The following is a 19,682-nucleotide window of genomic DNA, read 5'->3' as shown; positions in this document are numbered from 1 at the left end:
TAAGACTGTATGTAATATAAAATCTAAATGTTTCTTAAATCAATCAAGTATTCCTCAATTCTTTCAAATCTCAATGGTTTCTGAAAAGGATGGCAGGTATGTTATTGAAATTGACATTAGGTTGAGAGTCAATGTATCATTTTAAGACATTAAAGTTATTCATTTTCATCAATAATGTCATTAACAATCTGAATCTGTCATTTTTAAAAATACTGTACCCATCAGGTCTGTTCTGAACTTCAAAATTTTCAAGTACATTCTGTCATAATCAGGCTGTTTTTTAACAATCCATGTGCAGTCATATTCAAAATCTTTTATACTGTTAATCATCTCAAAGTCAATGACTCCTCCAGCATTGATCATATCATACTTCCCACAGTCTGAAATATAAAACAGGTAATCATATTTCATCTGAGACTTTATGCTTAGCTACCTCTTACAAACCAATTATTACTGGAACAATGATGAAAAATGAAGTAAAAATATGCTTAAATGACTCCTTTACCATAACATCACCAGTTGTTTGACTTTTATTACAACTTTTTGCATTCCTGTTCAGTTTTCATACAAGTTTTGATAGATGGACGGACAGATATGACGGCAACTATATGCTCACCCGAAAAATGAAAAAAGAATTCTGGATTGGTTTTCTTGTTTACCACTAACAGAGGTGTTGTATTGATAGATTTTAAACAGTGGGTCTTAAATATCTAAACTTTATAGATGATTTTTTTGCTATAAACGAAAACATCATATTCACATTTTTTTGGCATGATTTAGAACAATTAAGGATCAGTCGGGCATATTTTTAATCCAATATGTTACAATCAATAAAAAGTTATAACTTAATTAAACATTATAAAAACTTCTACTGTATATCCCCATAAAAAACTTTTTTCCCCTGGGGTCATTATGGTTTTAAACAAGATGTGTTTGTAGAACACTGATGCCCCTGTATGGCAGCAGAGTAATTCTGGTAAACATAGAAAGGTTTTGTCACAAGGAACACATATATTTGAAATATGAAAGTCCTATCATTAACCATTCAAAAGTTAAGGCCAAGGTTAAAGTTTTTTCGAAAGTAGGTCATGAGGTAAAATATTTTGGTACCAAAAGAAAGGTTGTATGATTGATTGTATCTTGCTTAACGTCTCTCTCAAGAATTTTTCACTCATATGGAGACATCACCAAGACTGGTGAAGGACTTCAAATATAGGCTTTTGCTCGGTGCTTACGGCCATTGAGAAGTGAGGGTTCTTTAGCGTGCCACACCTACTGTACACGGGACATCCGTTTTTAAGGTCATCTCCGAGGACCCGTGACATTCATATCTGATGCAGAGCATTTGGCTCTTACCTCTAAACCACCAGGTTGATATACATTTGAAATAAGAAAGCACTATCCATTCAAAAGTTATTACCAAGGTTAAAGTTTTTCTCCTCAATTACCGGGGCATAAAAACTAATCTACACTACTATGAAATGATTGCATTGTTTAAATTTTCTTCAAGTTGCATCCTTACACTACCATTCATACATTAAAATCTGTGGCATTTCAGCTGGGCACCGGGGGTATTAGTACACAAGCATTAGTACTCTACATTTAGATATTATTCACAATCTGTATCTGTGCAACTCTTGTTGAGAAAATATTTTTATAAGATTTTCTTATCGTTGTTGTTCTTTCAAACTTTAAACCCTTGCTGTGGCCCTGTCCCAGTGTGATGATTTCCTGAACCTTTGTTACATATAGAGGCTTTCATGCAAGTTTGGGTTTTTCTGGTTCCCTGGTTTTTGGGAAGATGATTTTATAAACACTGTACCCTATTTTCAAATTATCTCCCCTTGGATATGTTCCTTCATTTATAAAACTTTGAATCCCTGTTCCTCAGACATTTCAAGACAGAAAGATGACAGTCATATCTCAGTCAGAATAGTGCCAAAATACATTAATACAAAGATCCTTACCTGTTAATGGGACAGTAATGGATTGTTAGAATAGTGCCAAAATACATTAATACAAAGATCCTTACCTGTTAATGGGATAGTAATGGATTGTTAGAATAGTGCCAAAATACATTAATACAAAGATCCTTACCTGTTCCAGAAATGATCAAAAGGGGGGGGGTCGGGCGGCAAATGATATTTTTTTGTGTGGGTGGTCGTATTTTTTCAAATTTTATTTGGTCCGTGGTTGGACTGTTAAAAAAATATTTATTATGGGTAGTGGGTAGTTTCTATTGTTTTATTTTGTGCCACGTGGGTGTTGAGTTTTCAGAATATTTTTATTGTCGCTCTTGTCATGTTGGTTACAAAACGTCAGTGGGAAAATTGAAAACGTGCTTTCGAAATGCTGCTTTCGAAATCGGAAATCGGAAGTAACACAGAACTATTCGAGTTGTCGCTCTTTGCAGCGCATAACTTTCCATTACGGCATTCCAAACTCCCCGTCGAGGCCTCATTACGTCACCTACGAATAGACCTCTCCTATGTGACGCAGCACAATATACAGATTTGTATATTGTGAGTCCGCGATTATCACGCAGGCAAATAAAACTAAAGAAGTAGTTCACAGTTAAAAGTTTGAAGATATTGATATTAAGAGCATTAATATAAAAGTATGGATTTTATTTTAAACATAAAATGACCAAAAGATCATTAAAAAGTAGGGAGACTCTGTTCAAATTATTGTGTAAAGTAATGAACTTGATGTTTAGGTTCTTGTTTTGAAAGTTGTTTACGTTTGACGTTATGTTTTTACGTCATTCTACAGTGACGTCACAGTATACGCGGCCTAAGAAATCGCTATCCCATAATGCCTAAGTGGAAGAGTTTGGTTTGTGAGCAAACGAACTCTGGTGGAAGTTTGTACGGCATTCTTCAAATTAGAGGCGCGTTTAGTAGGGTCCCTTTGGACGTGATGGCGGCGAACTCTGTTCTGTAGATTATTACAGTTTACAGTGCATCGATTTTGGGAATATTTTGAAACCAATAGGTATTCCGTTTTCTAATAAAAATAGGCAAACCTTAGTTGATTTATACGAGGGTACCGATGCGTTATATTTATCAGTCGGTGTGATGGTGATATAGAGGCCTCTGGGCGCGGGCTCCATTAGAAAACAAACGATTCGTGGAAAAACATATCCATACCCATTTCATGATAATAGCATCGTTTGGACTCCCAATCTTTCCAACATTCCTGCCATAGATGCCTTTGATTGTTGATGTGACATCGTTTCTTGAGAACTACTGTGATACAATGTCGCACAGGCATTACCGCGTCATTGACTAGAATGTTTGTCCCGAAAACCTCGCAAGATTTGTACCGTTTTCATTTTTAAAAATATTTTTGTGGTGGGTCTGGTTAGTTTTTTTTTTTTAATTAGATGGGTCATTGTAAAATGAGTTTATTAATTTGATGGGTCATGGGGTAATTTTTTTTAATTTTTTTTTTTATGAGTGCTTGGTATATACAAAAGGTGCCTCCCGACACCCCCCCCCCCCCCCCCCCCCCCCCCCCCCATGTATTTATTTCTGGAATAGCCCTTAATACAAAGATCCTTACCTGTTAATGGGACAGTAATGGATTGTTAGAATACTGACAAAATACATTAATACAAAGATCCTTACCTGTTAATGGGATAGTAATGGATTGTTCATGATCAGCTGAAATAGAGAGTTTGATCTGTTTACAACTACAGTAGAAAACTATATAAAGAATGCTGTTGATTGATAGTTTACTTCAACATGCTAGGGCCATGCACTTCAGGCAAAAATTGCCATACATGAATAACTTTAGATCAATGAAAGTTTTCTTGAATGTCCCTACTTTTGTAGAAAGTGTATGTGAATTTGAAGCCCATGTATCTGTTTTGGTCCTCTAGCAAATGATTCCCTGTGTTGAAGATGACTTTCATCTCTGGGCCCTTTGACAGTATTGCAGAACGACCTGATGCACCATTAATAGGCAATCTCCTGTCACTATTATCAAACTGCAAAATAATGAAAAGGTGATAAATCCTGTAACTCCTATAAAGAATACAAAATTAACGAGTTGGGCATACACGGACCCCTGGACATACCAGAGGTGGGATCAAGTGCCTTGGAGAAGTAAGCATCCCCTGTTGACTGGTCACACCTGTCGTTAGCCCTATATCTTGATCAGATAAATGGAGTAATCCGCAGTCAAAATCAGTGTGTAAAAAGTGGCCCAACAATTGATATAAAACATTTGACACAATGACAGATTGTATTGGCAAACTAGATCTTGACAACAACCATAGAATTTGCAAAATGAAGACTTTAAACATGATTGTTGAAACCCTTAAAACATCAACTTGTTTGTCAGTAGCCTGCCTCATTTTAAAACTGATCATATGCAGAACAAGCTCATGCATATCTAGTAGTGATGGGCAAAGGGACTAAAAACCATAATCGATTATCAGTAATAATCAGACACATGTAATCGATTATAATCGGAATTGTCATTTAAGTGTGTTCCCCTTAAAAATACATAACAGAATCATTAAACATATGGAAACATTTGAAAACTATTAGAGCGCACTGGCCAGGAAACAAGGTTATTGGTACTTCGCGGAACGGAACCGATTGTGGGGTACCCTAAGGGGGAATCCACTGTAAAAAAAATTTGGTTTTTTTTACAGTGGATTCCCCCTTAGGGTACCCCACAATCGGTTCCGTTCCGCAAAGTACCAATAGCCGGAAACAACAGCAATTCAAATAAAAAGAAGAGCATGGCAATGGATAGGCCACAGATGGAGAAAACCCCAAAATAGCATCACCAGAGAGGCACTGGATTGGAATCCACAGGGACACAGGAAACGAGGACGACCACTGCACAGTTGGAAAAGAACAAGAATGAAAGAGCTGGAGAATATTGGAAAGACCTGGAATGAGGCAAAAAGAACAGCCCAAAACAGAGTGAGGTGGAGAACGACTGTAGCGGCCCTATGCTTCACAAGGAGCGAAGAGGACTAATGTAAATGTAATGTAAACATTTGAATTCTTCTTTGTTTCTTTTGTTCACAGGTTAACAAATCAGAATTTCATTATATCAAGTAATGTAATTTATTTATAATCACAATGTTTCAAAGATATCAGAGACAGACTCCTTTATCTAACTGTTGAAAATCGTTTTTGTTACTGTCCTTCACTTCTGCCATTTTGTTTGCTTGGTTCTTTTTTATCAGGTTTGACATACAGAAAATAAAATCTGAACAAAATTGAAGTGATTTCCTGAATTTTTTTGGGTCAACAATGTCAGCGACTTTTATTTTGTAATCCATTACATGTAGTAGCATCATAGATCTCTGAACAACCGACAATTGATCATTGGCGACAATCCTTTCATCACTAGCATCTAGTCAATGGAGAGACATAACACCATATGCAAGTGATAATGGAATATTGCTACAATATAAAAAGATGACGATGGAGATGCTGAAGTCATCCCATTTGTTGTAAAGGTGATGTTCTTAGTTTAACGTTAACATCTATGTTCAATAAAATATCAACAGATGAGGAAGACTCTTGTGTCTATTATTTCAAGTTTACTGGGATATATCAACATATGGATGAAAATAATTATCTTTAATAGATAAAACATTGTTGATATATTCAAATGTCGAGTTGAAGGCCACAACAAAAAATGTTTTCTTCTCATGTAGAAACTTTTGAAAAAAATTCTACCTTGTTAGGATATAAAAATAGGTCAGTCAATAAAGGAGCACAATTCATGCCCATGGGAATTCCATCTGACTGTTGGAAGACCTGATCATCAAAGACTACAAAGATATTGTCAATGAGAAACTCCAGCATCTTTTTAATTTCACCTTCAGAGTACTTGTGTATACAATCAGAGTGGTGTTTCACAAAGTAATTTTTTGGATGACTGAGCACAAGATATAAATCTGTGTTCCATTTTTATTGAAGAACATTCCAATCAAAATCTGTATCATAATTAAATCTACTATATACCGATTTAGAACTGTGAATTGATACAATTCTGGCTTGAAAAGTTAGTTCAAGCAACAAAGACAAACCAAGTTCCATCTATAACTACAAAAATTGTCAAAAACTGCCAGTATAGAAACCAGCAATTTCCATGATTCTGAAAGAAAATTCACGTGCAATATGCAATTAAGCATATTTTTAATATTCAAACAATCACTAAGTGAAACGCAGTATTAAGTCTTCCCCGGAAGACATGTGTCGTCTGCTAGTTCATTCTATATGTAATATATCACGTATAATGTTGAAAAAGTAAATTATTCAAATGGTTTTTGTCAAATGGAATTTGTGGGAGAATCTGTTTGAAATTAAGACATTTATTAAATGTAGACTGAATGAAAACATGTGTTTGAAAATATGTATCAACCTGTTACTGTGCTCTTCAAGACAATGGTAATAACCATAAGTAATTATCTGTTGGGTTTACTGCTTAGTCTTGTTGTCTTTTTATATATCCAATTTACTGTTTCTCAAAAAAAATCATAATTAGTGCTGTTCTGAAATCACATATACTGTCCTTCAGTATGGGAATTACAAATACTGTCCTTTTGTACATAAAAATACTGTCCTTCAGTTAATCATAAAATACAATCTTCAGCAAAAATTTTTTTTGCTGTAAAAAATTCTAAGTCCCGGCAAACAGGAAGTTGATAAGTGACAGATTCGAAAATGTCTTACACAATACAGTTGGCCACACTGATGCTCTGTGCCAAATATCAGGGAGTTGCCCCATGTGGTTCTTGAGAAAAGTGTGACAGAAATTTTTTTGCTGTAAAAAATTCTAAGTCCCGGCAAACAGGAAGTTGATAAGCGACAGATTCGAAAATGTCTTACACAATACAGTTGGCTACACTGATGCTCTGTGCCAAATATCAGGGAGTTGCCCCATGTGGTTCTTGAGAAAATTGTGACAGAAATTTTTTGTGACGACGACGACGGATAGTGATCCCTATATGTCGCCACTGCATGTAACGCAGGCGACACAATGATAAGGCCTATCTTAAAAACAGTGTGAAGAGTATGACAGACAAATTATGCACCCTCTGATGCTGAAATTCTTATCAAATCAAGCAGTTTCCATGACATTAAAGAAAACAAGAGTACCGCCAACGGTACATAATATGCCCGTGAAAAGTTAATATAGGGTGTTTTTCTTACACCATGATTTGTAGAACTTGCCTTCAAGTAATCATCAGGATGTGACATACTTTCTTTGCATCGAAAAAACAAGATAAATCACGTATTCTCTATGTAATATTTTCACTCGGCATAAGATGTATGTGTACCAAGTTTAATGGTCCTTGACCCCACGAATCGGTCTGCATCCTGCTACTACAACCTTGACCTTTGAAAACAATAGGCATCCTTCACTTGCCATAAAGTGTATGTGTACAAAGTTTGACAGTCCTAGCCCCAACAGTTCAGTTTGTATACTGCCTACAAGGTTTTCCAAGTGATACTGTGACCTTGACCTTTGACCTTGAAAAATAATAGGCATCTTCCTTTCATCATGGTGATCAAATATACCAAGTTGCAGTATCCTGGAGCTTACGGTTCGGCTTGTATTCTGCTTACAAGGTTTTCCTACTAAGTAATACTATGACCTTGACCTTTGACTTCTGACCTTGAAAAACAATAGGCATCTTCCTCTTATCATGGTGATCAAATATACCTAATTGCAGTATCCTGGAGCTTACGGTTCGGTTTGTATCCTGCCCACAAGGGTTTCCTACTAAGTGATACTACGACATTGATCTTTGACCTTGAAAAACAACAGGCTTTTTCCTCTCATCATGGTGATCAAATGTACCAAGTTTTAAAATCCTGGAGCTTACAGTTCAGTCTGTATCCTGCCCACAAGATATGGACAGACGGACAGAGCCATACCATAATACGTCCCATCTTCAACGGGCATATAATCAAGCAGTCTTACAAACAACGAAATGATAATGTCCTCATGGTCCTAAAAGCTTAAAAACTGTAAAAATTGTGAGATTAAGAATCCATATAACCTCTACAACGTTACATAGAAATTTTTCTAAAATTGACTCAGTTCAACATCCTACAAAAATTTCCATGAAAGAAAATATAAATTCATACAATATGCATACTTCCAATACCTTACAAAGCCTGTGATAAGAAACAGACATTTCTGCTGTATTTGTTTTGTATGGCCAATAATCATCCATGTACATAACATTATGTCTTTTTCTTACAAAATGTCATCAAAATCTTAAAATTTACACAGCATACATGCATACAAATACAATGACGTAAACAAACCAAAAAAGTTTGTTAGATAACAAGAAAAAACAGTAGCTATCAATAAATATTTATATGTATATATATTTTTAAATACTTCAATTTTTAGGATATGTAACTGCTGGGCCTCCTAAGATCCAAATTTGAATCATAAAATGTACAACAAATATATCACTGACAGCACTATAGAGAAATGGTGACAAATCATGGTTTATGTTTGACTTTTGGGTAAGCAGTAATTCAAAAGGAACTGTTCATGTCAGTTTGTATCTTTAGTCTTCAAGGGTGAAGAGGTCTGATAAAATAAATCTCAATAAAACCATTAAAATTTGTCACGCAAGTGTGAATCCTTTATTTCCTCTAATAGAACATTTATAATTGCTTTATTAGTACTTGTCTTATAAAACTTAAAGTATCTGCTTATTTCAAGTACATCCTTAAAGATTGCCATTGTATATTGGTGAAAATTAGTTTTGTAAATACTTGCCATATTTCAACTACAACATACTGGGTAATTTTTGCTACCACAGTTTACATATTGAAAGTACAGCCATGGAAAGTTGTTACTTACAAAAACTTCACTGAACGGTGAGATATGCCAATCATCAAACACTACTAAAATCCGGGAATAAGCTTCATTTCTAATGACCCAAGTGTACTGGTCTCCATTCTGCAAGTATCCACTTGGAAAGTTAAGAGAGCGTATGTGTCCGATCTTGGACGACAACGTCTCTTTGTTGGCTATTAAAAAAAATTGTCTAGATTTACAACAAATATGGAATTGTCAAAATTAACCAGTTGCCAAATTGCATCTAGTTTACAATGACTCAGCTTATAGATATTAAATGAATAGTGATCAATCTCATGAATCTTATAAAGGATAAAAAATTGAGAGTAGGGCTAACATGGACCTCTGGACACACATATCAGGTGCCTATAAAAATAATATCTATGAATTTACATATCATCACACCTACCTATGACACTGAAATTTAAGGATATGTTGGGAGGAGCTTGATGGGAGCACAAGCCTACAAACATCGCACTCGACGCTGACTTAAACTGACCACTGGGCCACATGTTGTTTTTGTAAAACTTCAAAGTTTCATTCATGTAGGCACTGTCAAACATGAACAGATAGGAACAACTGCAAGGAATAAAAGAAAAGTAAGAATTATGAATTATGAAACCTAATTCAAATTTTCTAGCTCTAAATCGCTTGCAGTCTAATGTCAGATCTCTGTTTGTCTAATGTCAGATCTGTTTGCTGTCTAATGTCAGACCTCTGTTGTCTAATGGCAGATCTCTGTTTGTTGTCTAATGTCAGATCTCTGTTTGTTGTCTAATGTCAGATCTCTGTTTGTTGTCTAATGTCAGATCTCTGTTTGTCTAATGTCAGATCTCTGTTTGTTATCTAATGTCAGATCTTTGTTGTCTAATGTCAGATCTCTGTTTGTTATCTAATGTCAGATCTCTGTTTGTTATCTAATGTCAGATCTCTGTTTGTTATCTAATGTCAGATCTCTGTTTGTCTAATGTCAGATCTCTGTTTGTTGTATAATGTCAGATCTCTGTTTGTCTAATGTCAGATCTCTGTTTGTTATATAATGTCAGATCTCTGTTGTCTAATGTCAGATCTCTGTTTGTTGTCTAATGTCAGATCTCTGTTGTCTAATGTCAGACCTCTGTTTGTTGTCTAATGTCAGATCTCTGTTTGTTGTCTAATGTCAGATCTCTATTTGTTATCTAATGTCAGATCTCTGTTTGTTGTCTAATGTCAGATCTCTGTTTGTTATCTAATGTCAGATCTCTGTTTGTTATCTAATGTCAGATCTCTGTTTGTTATCTAATGTCAGATCTCTGTCTGTTGTCTAATGTCAGATCTCTGTTGTATAATGTCAGATCTCTGTTTGTTATCTAATGTCAGATCTCTGTCTGTTGTCTAATGTCAGATCTCTATTTGTTGTCTAATGTCAGACCTCTGTTTGTTGTCTAATGTCAGATCTCTGTTTGTTGTCTAATGTCAGCTCTGTTTGTTGTCTAATGTCAGCTCTCTGTTTGTTGTCTAATGTCAGCTCTCTGTTTGTTATCTAATGTCAGATCTCTGTTTGTTATCTAATGTCAGATTTCTGTTTGTTATCTAATGTCAGATCTCTGTTTGTTGTCTAATGTCAGATCTCTGTTTGATCTCTGTTTGTTGTCTAATGTCAGATCTCTGTTTGTTGTCTAATGTCAGCTCTCTGTTTGTTGTCTAATGTCAGATCTCTGTTTGTTATCTAATGTCAGATCTCTGTTTGTTATCTAATGTCAGATCTCTGTTTGTTGTCTAATGTCAGATCTCTGTTTGTTATCTAATGTCAGATCTCTGTTTGTCTAATGTCAGATCTCTGTTTGTTGTCTAATGTCAGCTCTCTGTTTGTTGTATAATGTCAGATCTCTGTTTGTTATCTAATGTCAGATCTCTGTTTGTTGTCTAATGTCAGATCTCTGTTTGTCTAATGTCAGATCTCTGTTTGTTATCTAATGTCAGATCTCTGTTTGTTGTCTAATGTCAGATCTCTGTTTGTTGTCTAATGTCAGATCTCTGTTTGTTGTCTAATGTCAGACCTCTGTTTGTTGTCTAATGTCAGATATCTAGTGTCTAATGACCTTAGACTAGGACTATACATGGCACATCCTTCATGTCATCAAACAAACCTGGCATTAAGCATGAGCTTCATTTTCTTTCGCAAAGAAAGGGCCTGGACAAAACATTGTCCATATAACCTTATGTAAAGCCTGGTTTACACTTGCCATGGTGCTTGTGCAATTAATTTGTGTACATTTTCCACACAATTTGTAGGGTATCATAGTGAGCTAATGCATTTATGCTTACATTTTACACGGATATCACACCATATTTTGCATGGACTCTCGTAAAGAGGTCAGTTTAAATCTGTACTATGGCTGTGCAGGTACTATTCAAACATAGTGCAATAAATAGTCCCATTAAAATCTCCACAAGTCTCCTGGAAATCGTACAGAGTCCTTGCAATAGCTGTGCGTAATGTTTTGCACATGTTGGTTGGTCAGTCAGTTGGTCCATCGGTATGTAGACCAGGTCTTGTTCGCTCAACATCTTAAGAACCCTTTGCTTGACAGACGTCAAACTTGGTGCACTGGTGCAGCTGAAGGAATAGATGACATCTATTGATTTTGAGGTGATCAAAGGTCAAGGGTCAAACTGAATATAGTTATATTGTCTCCTCTATATTTTGAGAATCATTTGCTTGAATGATTGACACCAAACTTGGTACACCAGTACACCCCAAGAAGTAGATAAAACTTATTTTGAGGTCACGTGGTCAAAGGTCAATCCACTCATAGAAAGATATTGTCCGCTTAATCTTTTGAAGTGTTTTGGCACTATTATCAATTAAATGATATCACCATGGAGGGCATTCATGTTTCTGAAACATTTCTTTCTATATTTTTTTTTCTTTTGGTGCCTTGTTTCTTGGTTGAAATTGGCCCAATGGTTCTTTAGAACACAAGTTTACAAATGACAGACAAATGACAGAATTGATCACTTGAACTTGCAGTTCAGGTGAGATAAAAATCCAAATTTCTCAAATTGGACAACAACTGTGTTTCTGATTACCTTGACATGAAAAATAAAGTTTCCATAAACAGTTTGTAATTTTAAGAATTCATCGTTAAATAAATCGAATGTTTACAAAAATCACACCTGATGGTTAAATATGACAAGGCTAGATTGCAGAAATAAAGTCTCACAAAATATGTGTGATTTTCAGAAAACAACATTTCCACAAATTTTGAGGGAACCATTTAATATTGTGAAGTATACTGTATATGTCCTTATTTTAGAAGGATTTGAAGTTTAGTGGCTTTGGCAGTGAAGCAAGAATGCTAATCTACAGTTGTGCTAAAATATCAATTATGATTACACCGAATATTATGCAGCAGCATCTGTGCTAAATTTTATATATGCTAAGATATATACACATACAGTAATCCTGGACAAAAAAAATGTCAGCAGGCAGACAGATAGGCACGATGATTCCAGTATACCCCCTCAATTCATTAGCAATAATACTTGCATTATGAAATCACAGAAAAGGGTTGGCAAACAAACAGTTAAAACTGATTACTGCAGGGTTCTCTCATTTTCATTATTGCTGCATAATGAACATCTTTTCTTTTGAGTTTTGAACTAGAAAATACACAACTGAGCTGTACTCTCAAAAAATGTTTGAAATTACTGACATCAGACAAACAATTCATGGATTACGCACCCTGGTGTACACTCCTTCAGTGAGTTGCGCTGGGGATATGAAGAGGCACAGTTTGAAGAGGGATCCTGAGGGAGCTCCCAGTCATTTCCGACCGGATGTAGCTGGATGTGGCAGTTACTGCAGCCCTTGATACGTAGAATACATGGACCATTCTCAGTGGATCCAGTGTCTGTCGTCACTCCTACAATGCCTTGTTCTCGATCAAATGGCAGGGTTATGTACTTGGTTTTGCAGATATCTACAAGTCCTACAAATACATATAAAACTGTGTTCAAATTTGAACACAGAAAACCCATGGGCCACATTGCTCACATAAGTAGTGTCATACTCCGCATCACTAAGTGTACAACTAAGCACAAGTAAAGAATGGTAGAAAATGTAATGCTTCTCTAACCATTGTGTATTGTAAGTCAAGGTGAAAAGGGATATCACTTATGACCTGAGATAATTTTCCAGTATAAGTATCTAGTTTCCTTTACCCTTGACCTCTTTTAATTAAACTATTTAAAACGGGTCATCTTCATGTTACGGTGATTATCTGTGTGATGTATGGTGACTTCAGTGATAGGGGAAATCAATTAGGGCCTGGAAACAGTTTTCCTATACTTGTGTCCAGTTAAACTGACCTTTGGACCTCAACATTGATAGGGATTCCTCATCCCACGATGAGTCTGTGTGTAAAGTATGGCGACTCCAGATAAACAGGAAAATCACTGAAACCGATCCCTATACGGATAAACTGACAGACAGACCGACACACTAGACAAAGGTTGATCACAAAACCGATCCCTATATGGATAAACTGACAGAGAGACCGACACACTAGACAAAGGTTGATCAGAAAAGCTTCTTTGAGTCTTTGACTCAGGTGAGAAAAAGATAAATCTGCACTATAATGACTATTCATTGTTGCAATTATTCAGGACCACATTTTAGAACAGGAGCATTCAAATGCCCTTTACCTTCGTACACGGTCTCCAATCTCAATTTGTCTGAATGGAGTAAAATTGGTAGTTATGATTTAAATCTTGTCCACAGATAAATACAAATAAACACACATTAATTAATGCAAAAACAAAAGTGAAAAAGAATGATTTTGATAGATAAAATTATATAAGTAATATTATAATTATACATATCAAGTGTTCACACCCACCAAATCGTTGTCTTATATAACTAGACATTTAACCCAAAAAAAATTCCACATGTAATTTTTTTTCAAAGGTGTACTTACCAAAAGTGTACGAGGTGCAGTATGTTAAAATTGCTAAACCTGCAAAATGAAATATGAACAGATGAAATCATTTTACTATAGATAAATAAAATGACACATTTTTAATGCATAGAAAATGTAATTTTTCTCACAGAGGCCTTTACATCATCCAAATGACATTGGTCTAGGATTCTGACAATGAAATGGTCTCGTGCAACTTTTGTGGCACATATGAATGTTTAAAGACTACCAGTAATGTATCCGTATTATTTAAAAGTTTGGTTGAAAATAGTAAAATTCATTCTTGAGAAGAAGTCGAAAATGTGAAAACTTTACAGAAGAACATGTGGACATTCGCCAGACAAAATGTGGTCAGAAAAGCTCACTAGTGCTTTCAGCTCAGGCGAGCTAAAAACCAATACATACCAAGAGAAACATTACCTATATTAATGTACTGGATCCACATTTTTATAGTTTGCTTTACCATAACTGAATTCAGACGGTTTCATCCCTGATCTGTAAATAAAAGACAACTGGTATTACATGTGTAATTCTTTTTTTTTTTTTTTAAAGAAAATGAAAATAAACTGTCCTTACTTTCCAGATTCGGGGTCTTTTCAATGTGCAAGAGTATAAGAGCATTCTAAAAAATTAATGTGCAGTACTTTCAGTATGTTGCTGCTTCCTGAAGCCGAAGAAATTAGAGCAAGGGTCATGAATTTCACTATTTCAGCCTCCTTATAACCATATATAGCATTTTTTTCACAATGCACTGAAGTAACGAGGATAATTTTACTGGATCCAATCGTTTTACCCAATGATTTAGCTCCCCCTGATCCAGGGGTAAGGAATTTCACAATGTTGGTAAAGGGCTACATGCTCTTCATAACCACATTATCTATCCACAATACACTCAAGTCAAGAAGACGATTTTAAAATTAAATGTGTACTATGTACCCTTTTAGGGCCTGCCCTTAAGCCTATATTCTTTCCACAAGAAAAGGAAAACTCACAATTTTGGAAGACAGCAACATATAAGCTTTTTAAAATCATGCAAACAGTATTTCTTCAAAACACAGGAGTAAATGAAGAAAATATTTAGAAATTGAATGCATTTTCACTACCAGTATATACTCATTTGGGCTTCATCCTCCATCCTAGAGCCTGAACCACTGGCCCAAGTTTTCACAATTTTGGTACAGGGCTCCTTGCTCTTCATATCCATGCATATATAGTTTTGCTGTGCTGGGGGGAGAGAGGAATTTTGAAGAATTATGAGCCATGAAGCCCTGTCCAAGCACCAAAACCTCTGACTCATGGACCATGAATTCGCAATTTTGGTATAGACATCTTTTCTTAACTAATTCATAATCATATAGTGTTTTTTCCCTTGGGTGTTAAATCTGGCAATTTTCTAGCTCATGTGTACACAAATAATTTTAGTGCAAAATATTTTGACGAACATGGCATTTCAAAACATAAAAATTGATAAGCAGTGTAGTGTTGATTACTTATCTGTAAAACGTTAAATACCGTCGTCAGAAACAACTGACATAAAAACAGTAGTTTATTTACCTCCAAACCTGAAGAGTACTACAATACATGTACCTTTGACATAAAACACTGCTATACAGAGTTATCTTTCTTGCAAAAATCATCCCCAGTTGACTGGTCATGTATTGATTGCAGATACATTTGGGTGCTTTAGCTATTAAAAATTTGGCGGTATGAAATCCAATAGCTAAAATAAGCAAATATTTTCACCTCGTCGAAGAAAGACTATATGGTATTACTATACACTCAGTTTCATTGACTGATGTCAAAGGAGTAAAAAAAATGTTTTTAAAGAAAATCTGATTTTTTATTTTAAAATGCATTTTTACCATTTGAAAATCTATCCCTGTCCTAACACCAAAACCCCTGAATCTGTGTCTATGAATTTTACAATTCTGGTAGAAATATCCTTGCTCATCTTGACCATTATACACATAGTCTGTCTGCTAGATGTCCCTGAGCAAAGGGGGATCGATAAGGATTGCATAATTGATTAAAGGATTGATAAGCCTCTACTTTTATATTTCAAAACAACATTTCTCAACCTTGGAGATTATCCTGTAACATACACGAAGATGTGTACTTTATTTCTCAAATATCATCAGATGAACAATGGACAACAGAGGATATAATCATCAATCCTGATCCACGTGTGTGACTCAGGGGACCTAAAAATATAAGCCTGCCTCATGTATCATTGTACCTGTCACTGTTTTAACCTAAATCCTCCTTTAAAACTTTCCCCAGTATTTGTTCAGGTTTAATGGTCCTAAAATATAACTTTATGGCACTACTATAACATTCAGTGATAACATGGCTTAACATAAATCATGTAAATCAATATGTAACAGCATATCGAGACTGAAGTCACATTCTTATACTTGAAACATATCATGAATCATTAAAACAATGTCCTTTACATGGGGTGAATTTCACTGTAATTAAAGAAAAAGGTTGTGTTAAGTTTAAAGATCAACTTTCTCCGTAAATAACACACTTTCAAATCTGAAAATTTTATTTCTACAGATGGTTTACAATGAAAATCAAGCAGAATGCCTAGTGACTATCTCCAGACAGAATGCCTAGTGACTATCTCCAGACAGAATGCCTAGTGACTATCTCCATACAGAATGCTTAGTGACTATCTCCAGACAGAATGCCTAGTGACTATTTCCAGACAGATAAACTAGGTAGCACTGAGCTGTGGTCATACACTTCATCTTTCAATATGCCAGTTTCGAAATAAGAGCTCTTCTGTGTAGGTACATTTAGTGGTACTTTGAATGCCTAAGTGGGACAGAGTGGACCTACAGTCAGTGAGAAAGATGATAAAATGTATTAAAAGCGACTTCTGTTTAAATATGTAAATGAAGTGAATACAAATTACTATCCAATCTGATTAAAATCAGCTCCTCGATCCGCTCCTTTATTTTTATGTTGTCGCTAATGGGGCGGATCGAGGAGCAGCAGCTGATTTTAATCAGATTGATTACTATCGAAAGAAATGATTTACTTAAAACTGAAAACATAAAAACAATGTCATATTTAAAAGTAATATCCAGATATGGTTCTTACGAGCAACAAAATAATGTGATATAATAAGAATTTCATGTATCTAATTACTCCCTGAATACTTATCAATTACTTAGTTTGTGTATCAATCAAATTCGGGTGATGAAAATGCATATGAAAAACTTACCGAGGACATTCACTTATGCAGTAATGGGTATTTGTCCCATTCCCGCAGGTAAACACATTGTTTCACGCCTTAATGTGTACGAGACTTCTCAAAAGGGAAATAACTTGGACACATCTCAAAACTTGCGTATTAAAGGACCAACCTCAATTCTGTTGAAAATGCCATTAATTCATGACTGTTGGGTAAAAGTAAAAAATTAACTCTAGAGTACAACTCACAGTGATTTCAAATACAAACTTTCAAAACACAAAATGTTTGCAACATACATAGAGTAATTCAGTAAATTTTGTACTAGGACTCTTTAGTTTAGGAAAAATTCTAGAACTACATTGTCTATGTTGCAGTTACGTCTGATAATAGTAACTGCCCTTCATCAATACATTAAAAGGATTCTGCAGAAATATCTGACATTACCTACTCAAAATCAATACTTGTACAAGGATTCTAGGAAAAATGTCCAATTTGACTTAGATCTCCTACCTATAATACACTGTATACAATTGGTTAATGCAAATATACATCACCTACCAAAGGTCAATACATGTATAATATGGATTAATTACAAGACAGATTATGAGCCAAATGAAATAAAATTTGAACCAAGAATATCATGCATGCAAGTCTAATGAAATTTACTTTTAGACTTTATCTTTTATCAAGGTTACTGCATATCATCCATCCAAGATGTTTATTGAGCAGATAATACCTTATTATGTTCAGTTTGACCCTTGTGACCTCAAAATCAATAAGGGACATTTCTCTTTCAGAGAAATTACCAGTATAACAAGATAGATATCAGTCAAGCAGAGAGTTCTTTAAGATATTGAGCAGAAAACACTAATAAGCCCCTTTCACACATTCACTGATCAGGAGCTGGTCATCCAGGATGATCCAGCATCTTAGGGTTCTGTGATGTCGTAATGCTGGTGTCAACATGGTCTTACCACAATGCAGACATGTAAAACGTTGGTTTCTCTATGGATAAGTACGGTAGCTACCCGTACATCTCTGAAAAATATCCAGTTGGTGCTGGTGTGATCACGGAGCTTTCTGTTGATACATGGAACCTTCATGGATCAATATGGATGATTCTCTTCCAGGATGATCCGGGGGAAAATTAAACATTCTTAATTTCATTTTCCAGATTGGCTTGACCAAGCCAGATGGTCCTGGATGCCACCGGATGATATATGGTTTGTAAACGGTGATGACGGATCGTCCGGACCATCACGAATTAATGATCCGGGATGATCTAGCATCTCATCCGTGAATGTGTGAAAGGGGTTTTAATGGTCTACCAACTGACATACCAACTGACCATCCGGTTCGAACCAATATTCTACTATCATTGTCCACCTTCAGTCTTGCTACCCAGGAAGTTAACTAAACTATGACAGAGACATAAATGGTTCCATTTATGTCCGTTTATAATCACATATAGTCCTACTGAACCTTAACACTTTTGTGTTTCCTCATTTAGTCAAACTACTCACTAACCTTTGCCTGTTTGACAGTATTTAAGACTTCCAATAAAGGTATTTCCTGCTAGTCTAATCAGTTTTACCTTTTTATCAGCAGCTGATAACGTATGTTAAAATATGGCATACCTAAAAATATATTCCTTACACTTGGGGGGAAATTCAATTTCAAACATGAACATCCATATACACTACTCTCTACTGGCAAACCAATGACTTTCCGTACACGAGGACTAGATCTATTATTTACATATCCGGGTCCCTTCATAGAATGTGAAGACCTGTCATGATCAGATGATCCGATCTCAGATTACAGTCCATGAGCATGGTACCTAGCGTGTCGTATTCTTAGGTTGGGTACATCTCTCAACATTGAGAGGCAAAGTTCCCCACTCAAAGAAATGACTCACCTCAAAATATAATTAATAGATATAAAGTCCAAAAGACACCTCCATCTTTCATTTTACAGCTCAGGTAACACGGCACATCAGCCTGTCAAGCGCAGGTTACACTCAACCGGAAGCGGGCAGGTGCGAAATGAAATCTCCAGGGTTATCTGTCCCTTAATCTCTTGCATATATAAAGAATGAGGTGAAAATAACGAATACTATGCATCAAGAATGTATTCTATATAGCATTTTCTTTTCAATTGTTGGAGAATTTTCAAATTTTTGTAAATGGATGTCTACCTAGTCCTCAATGAAAAAATGTGACTTATTTTTAAAAACACATGATCCAAATTTTTCATAATGATTGATTTAAAACACATGATCTAAATTTTTCATATAATTTTTGGAACTTGCTTCTTTTATATGTACAAGCTGTGCATGAACTTATAATAATCATAGATCATTTGCAGTAGAGCTTATTAATTTGAAATTAAATTTTGAATACATGTATGTGTTATTTAAAATTTTATACACTATATAACCTATCGTTATTTTCATTTATCTAAAACTGACGGAGAAATTTCTAAAATATTTTTTATGTTTTAATTGAGATTACGATTTTTATTTTGTTTCATTTAATCTATTTTTGTCCTTAAAAATCTACACCAATAACATAAATCATAATTAAAGGGATTGGTTCACGATTCTTGAGGGAAAAAAAACATTTTTCATTTTTGATGTTAAACATTAAAAATATAACTCA

At 35.2% G+C, this 19,682-nt stretch overlaps 1 protein-coding gene across 4 annotated transcripts in view; it reads right to left on the bottom strand.

Annotated features, from left to right (window-relative positions):
- Positions 1–19,073, bottom strand: part of LOC125650701 (uncharacterized) — a 35,474-nt gene extending 16,401 nt beyond the window's left edge. The window contains exons 1-10 of one of the 4 annotated variants that reach the window (XM_048879199.2): positions 18,941–19,050; positions 14,924–15,044; positions 14,241–14,315; positions 13,821–13,859; positions 12,587–12,833; positions 9,269–9,438; positions 8,863–9,032; positions 3,829–3,991; positions 3,630–3,665; positions 219–380 (exon numbers count right to left, since the gene is read on the bottom strand). In XM_048879199.2, the coding sequence (XP_048735156.1) occupies positions 219–380; positions 3,630–3,665; positions 3,829–3,991; positions 8,863–9,032; positions 9,269–9,438; positions 12,587–12,833; positions 13,821–13,859; positions 14,241–14,286 (1,033 nt within the window). In that variant the 5' untranslated portion in view covers positions 14,287–14,315; positions 14,924–15,044; positions 18,941–19,050. Of the gene's footprint in view, positions 1–218; positions 381–3,629; positions 3,666–3,828; positions 3,992–8,862; positions 9,033–9,268; positions 9,439–12,586; positions 12,834–13,820; positions 13,860–14,240; positions 14,316–14,923; positions 15,045–18,659; positions 18,702–18,940 lie in introns of those variants that run through there. The other 3 variants (XR_008799826.1, XM_056153484.1, XM_048879210.2) reach the window with 3 other exon arrangements.
- Positions 19,074–19,682: the final 609 nt, after the last annotated feature.

This window comes from Ostrea edulis, chromosome 1 (assembly GCF_947568905.1).
Source record: "Ostrea edulis chromosome 1, xbOstEdul1.1, whole genome shotgun sequence".
NCBI lineage: Eukaryota > Metazoa > Mollusca > Bivalvia > Ostreida > Ostreidae > Ostrea > Ostrea edulis.
The sequence above is the reverse complement of the archived record's forward strand: the minus strand, read 5'-3'. Positions and strand labels throughout refer to the sequence as shown.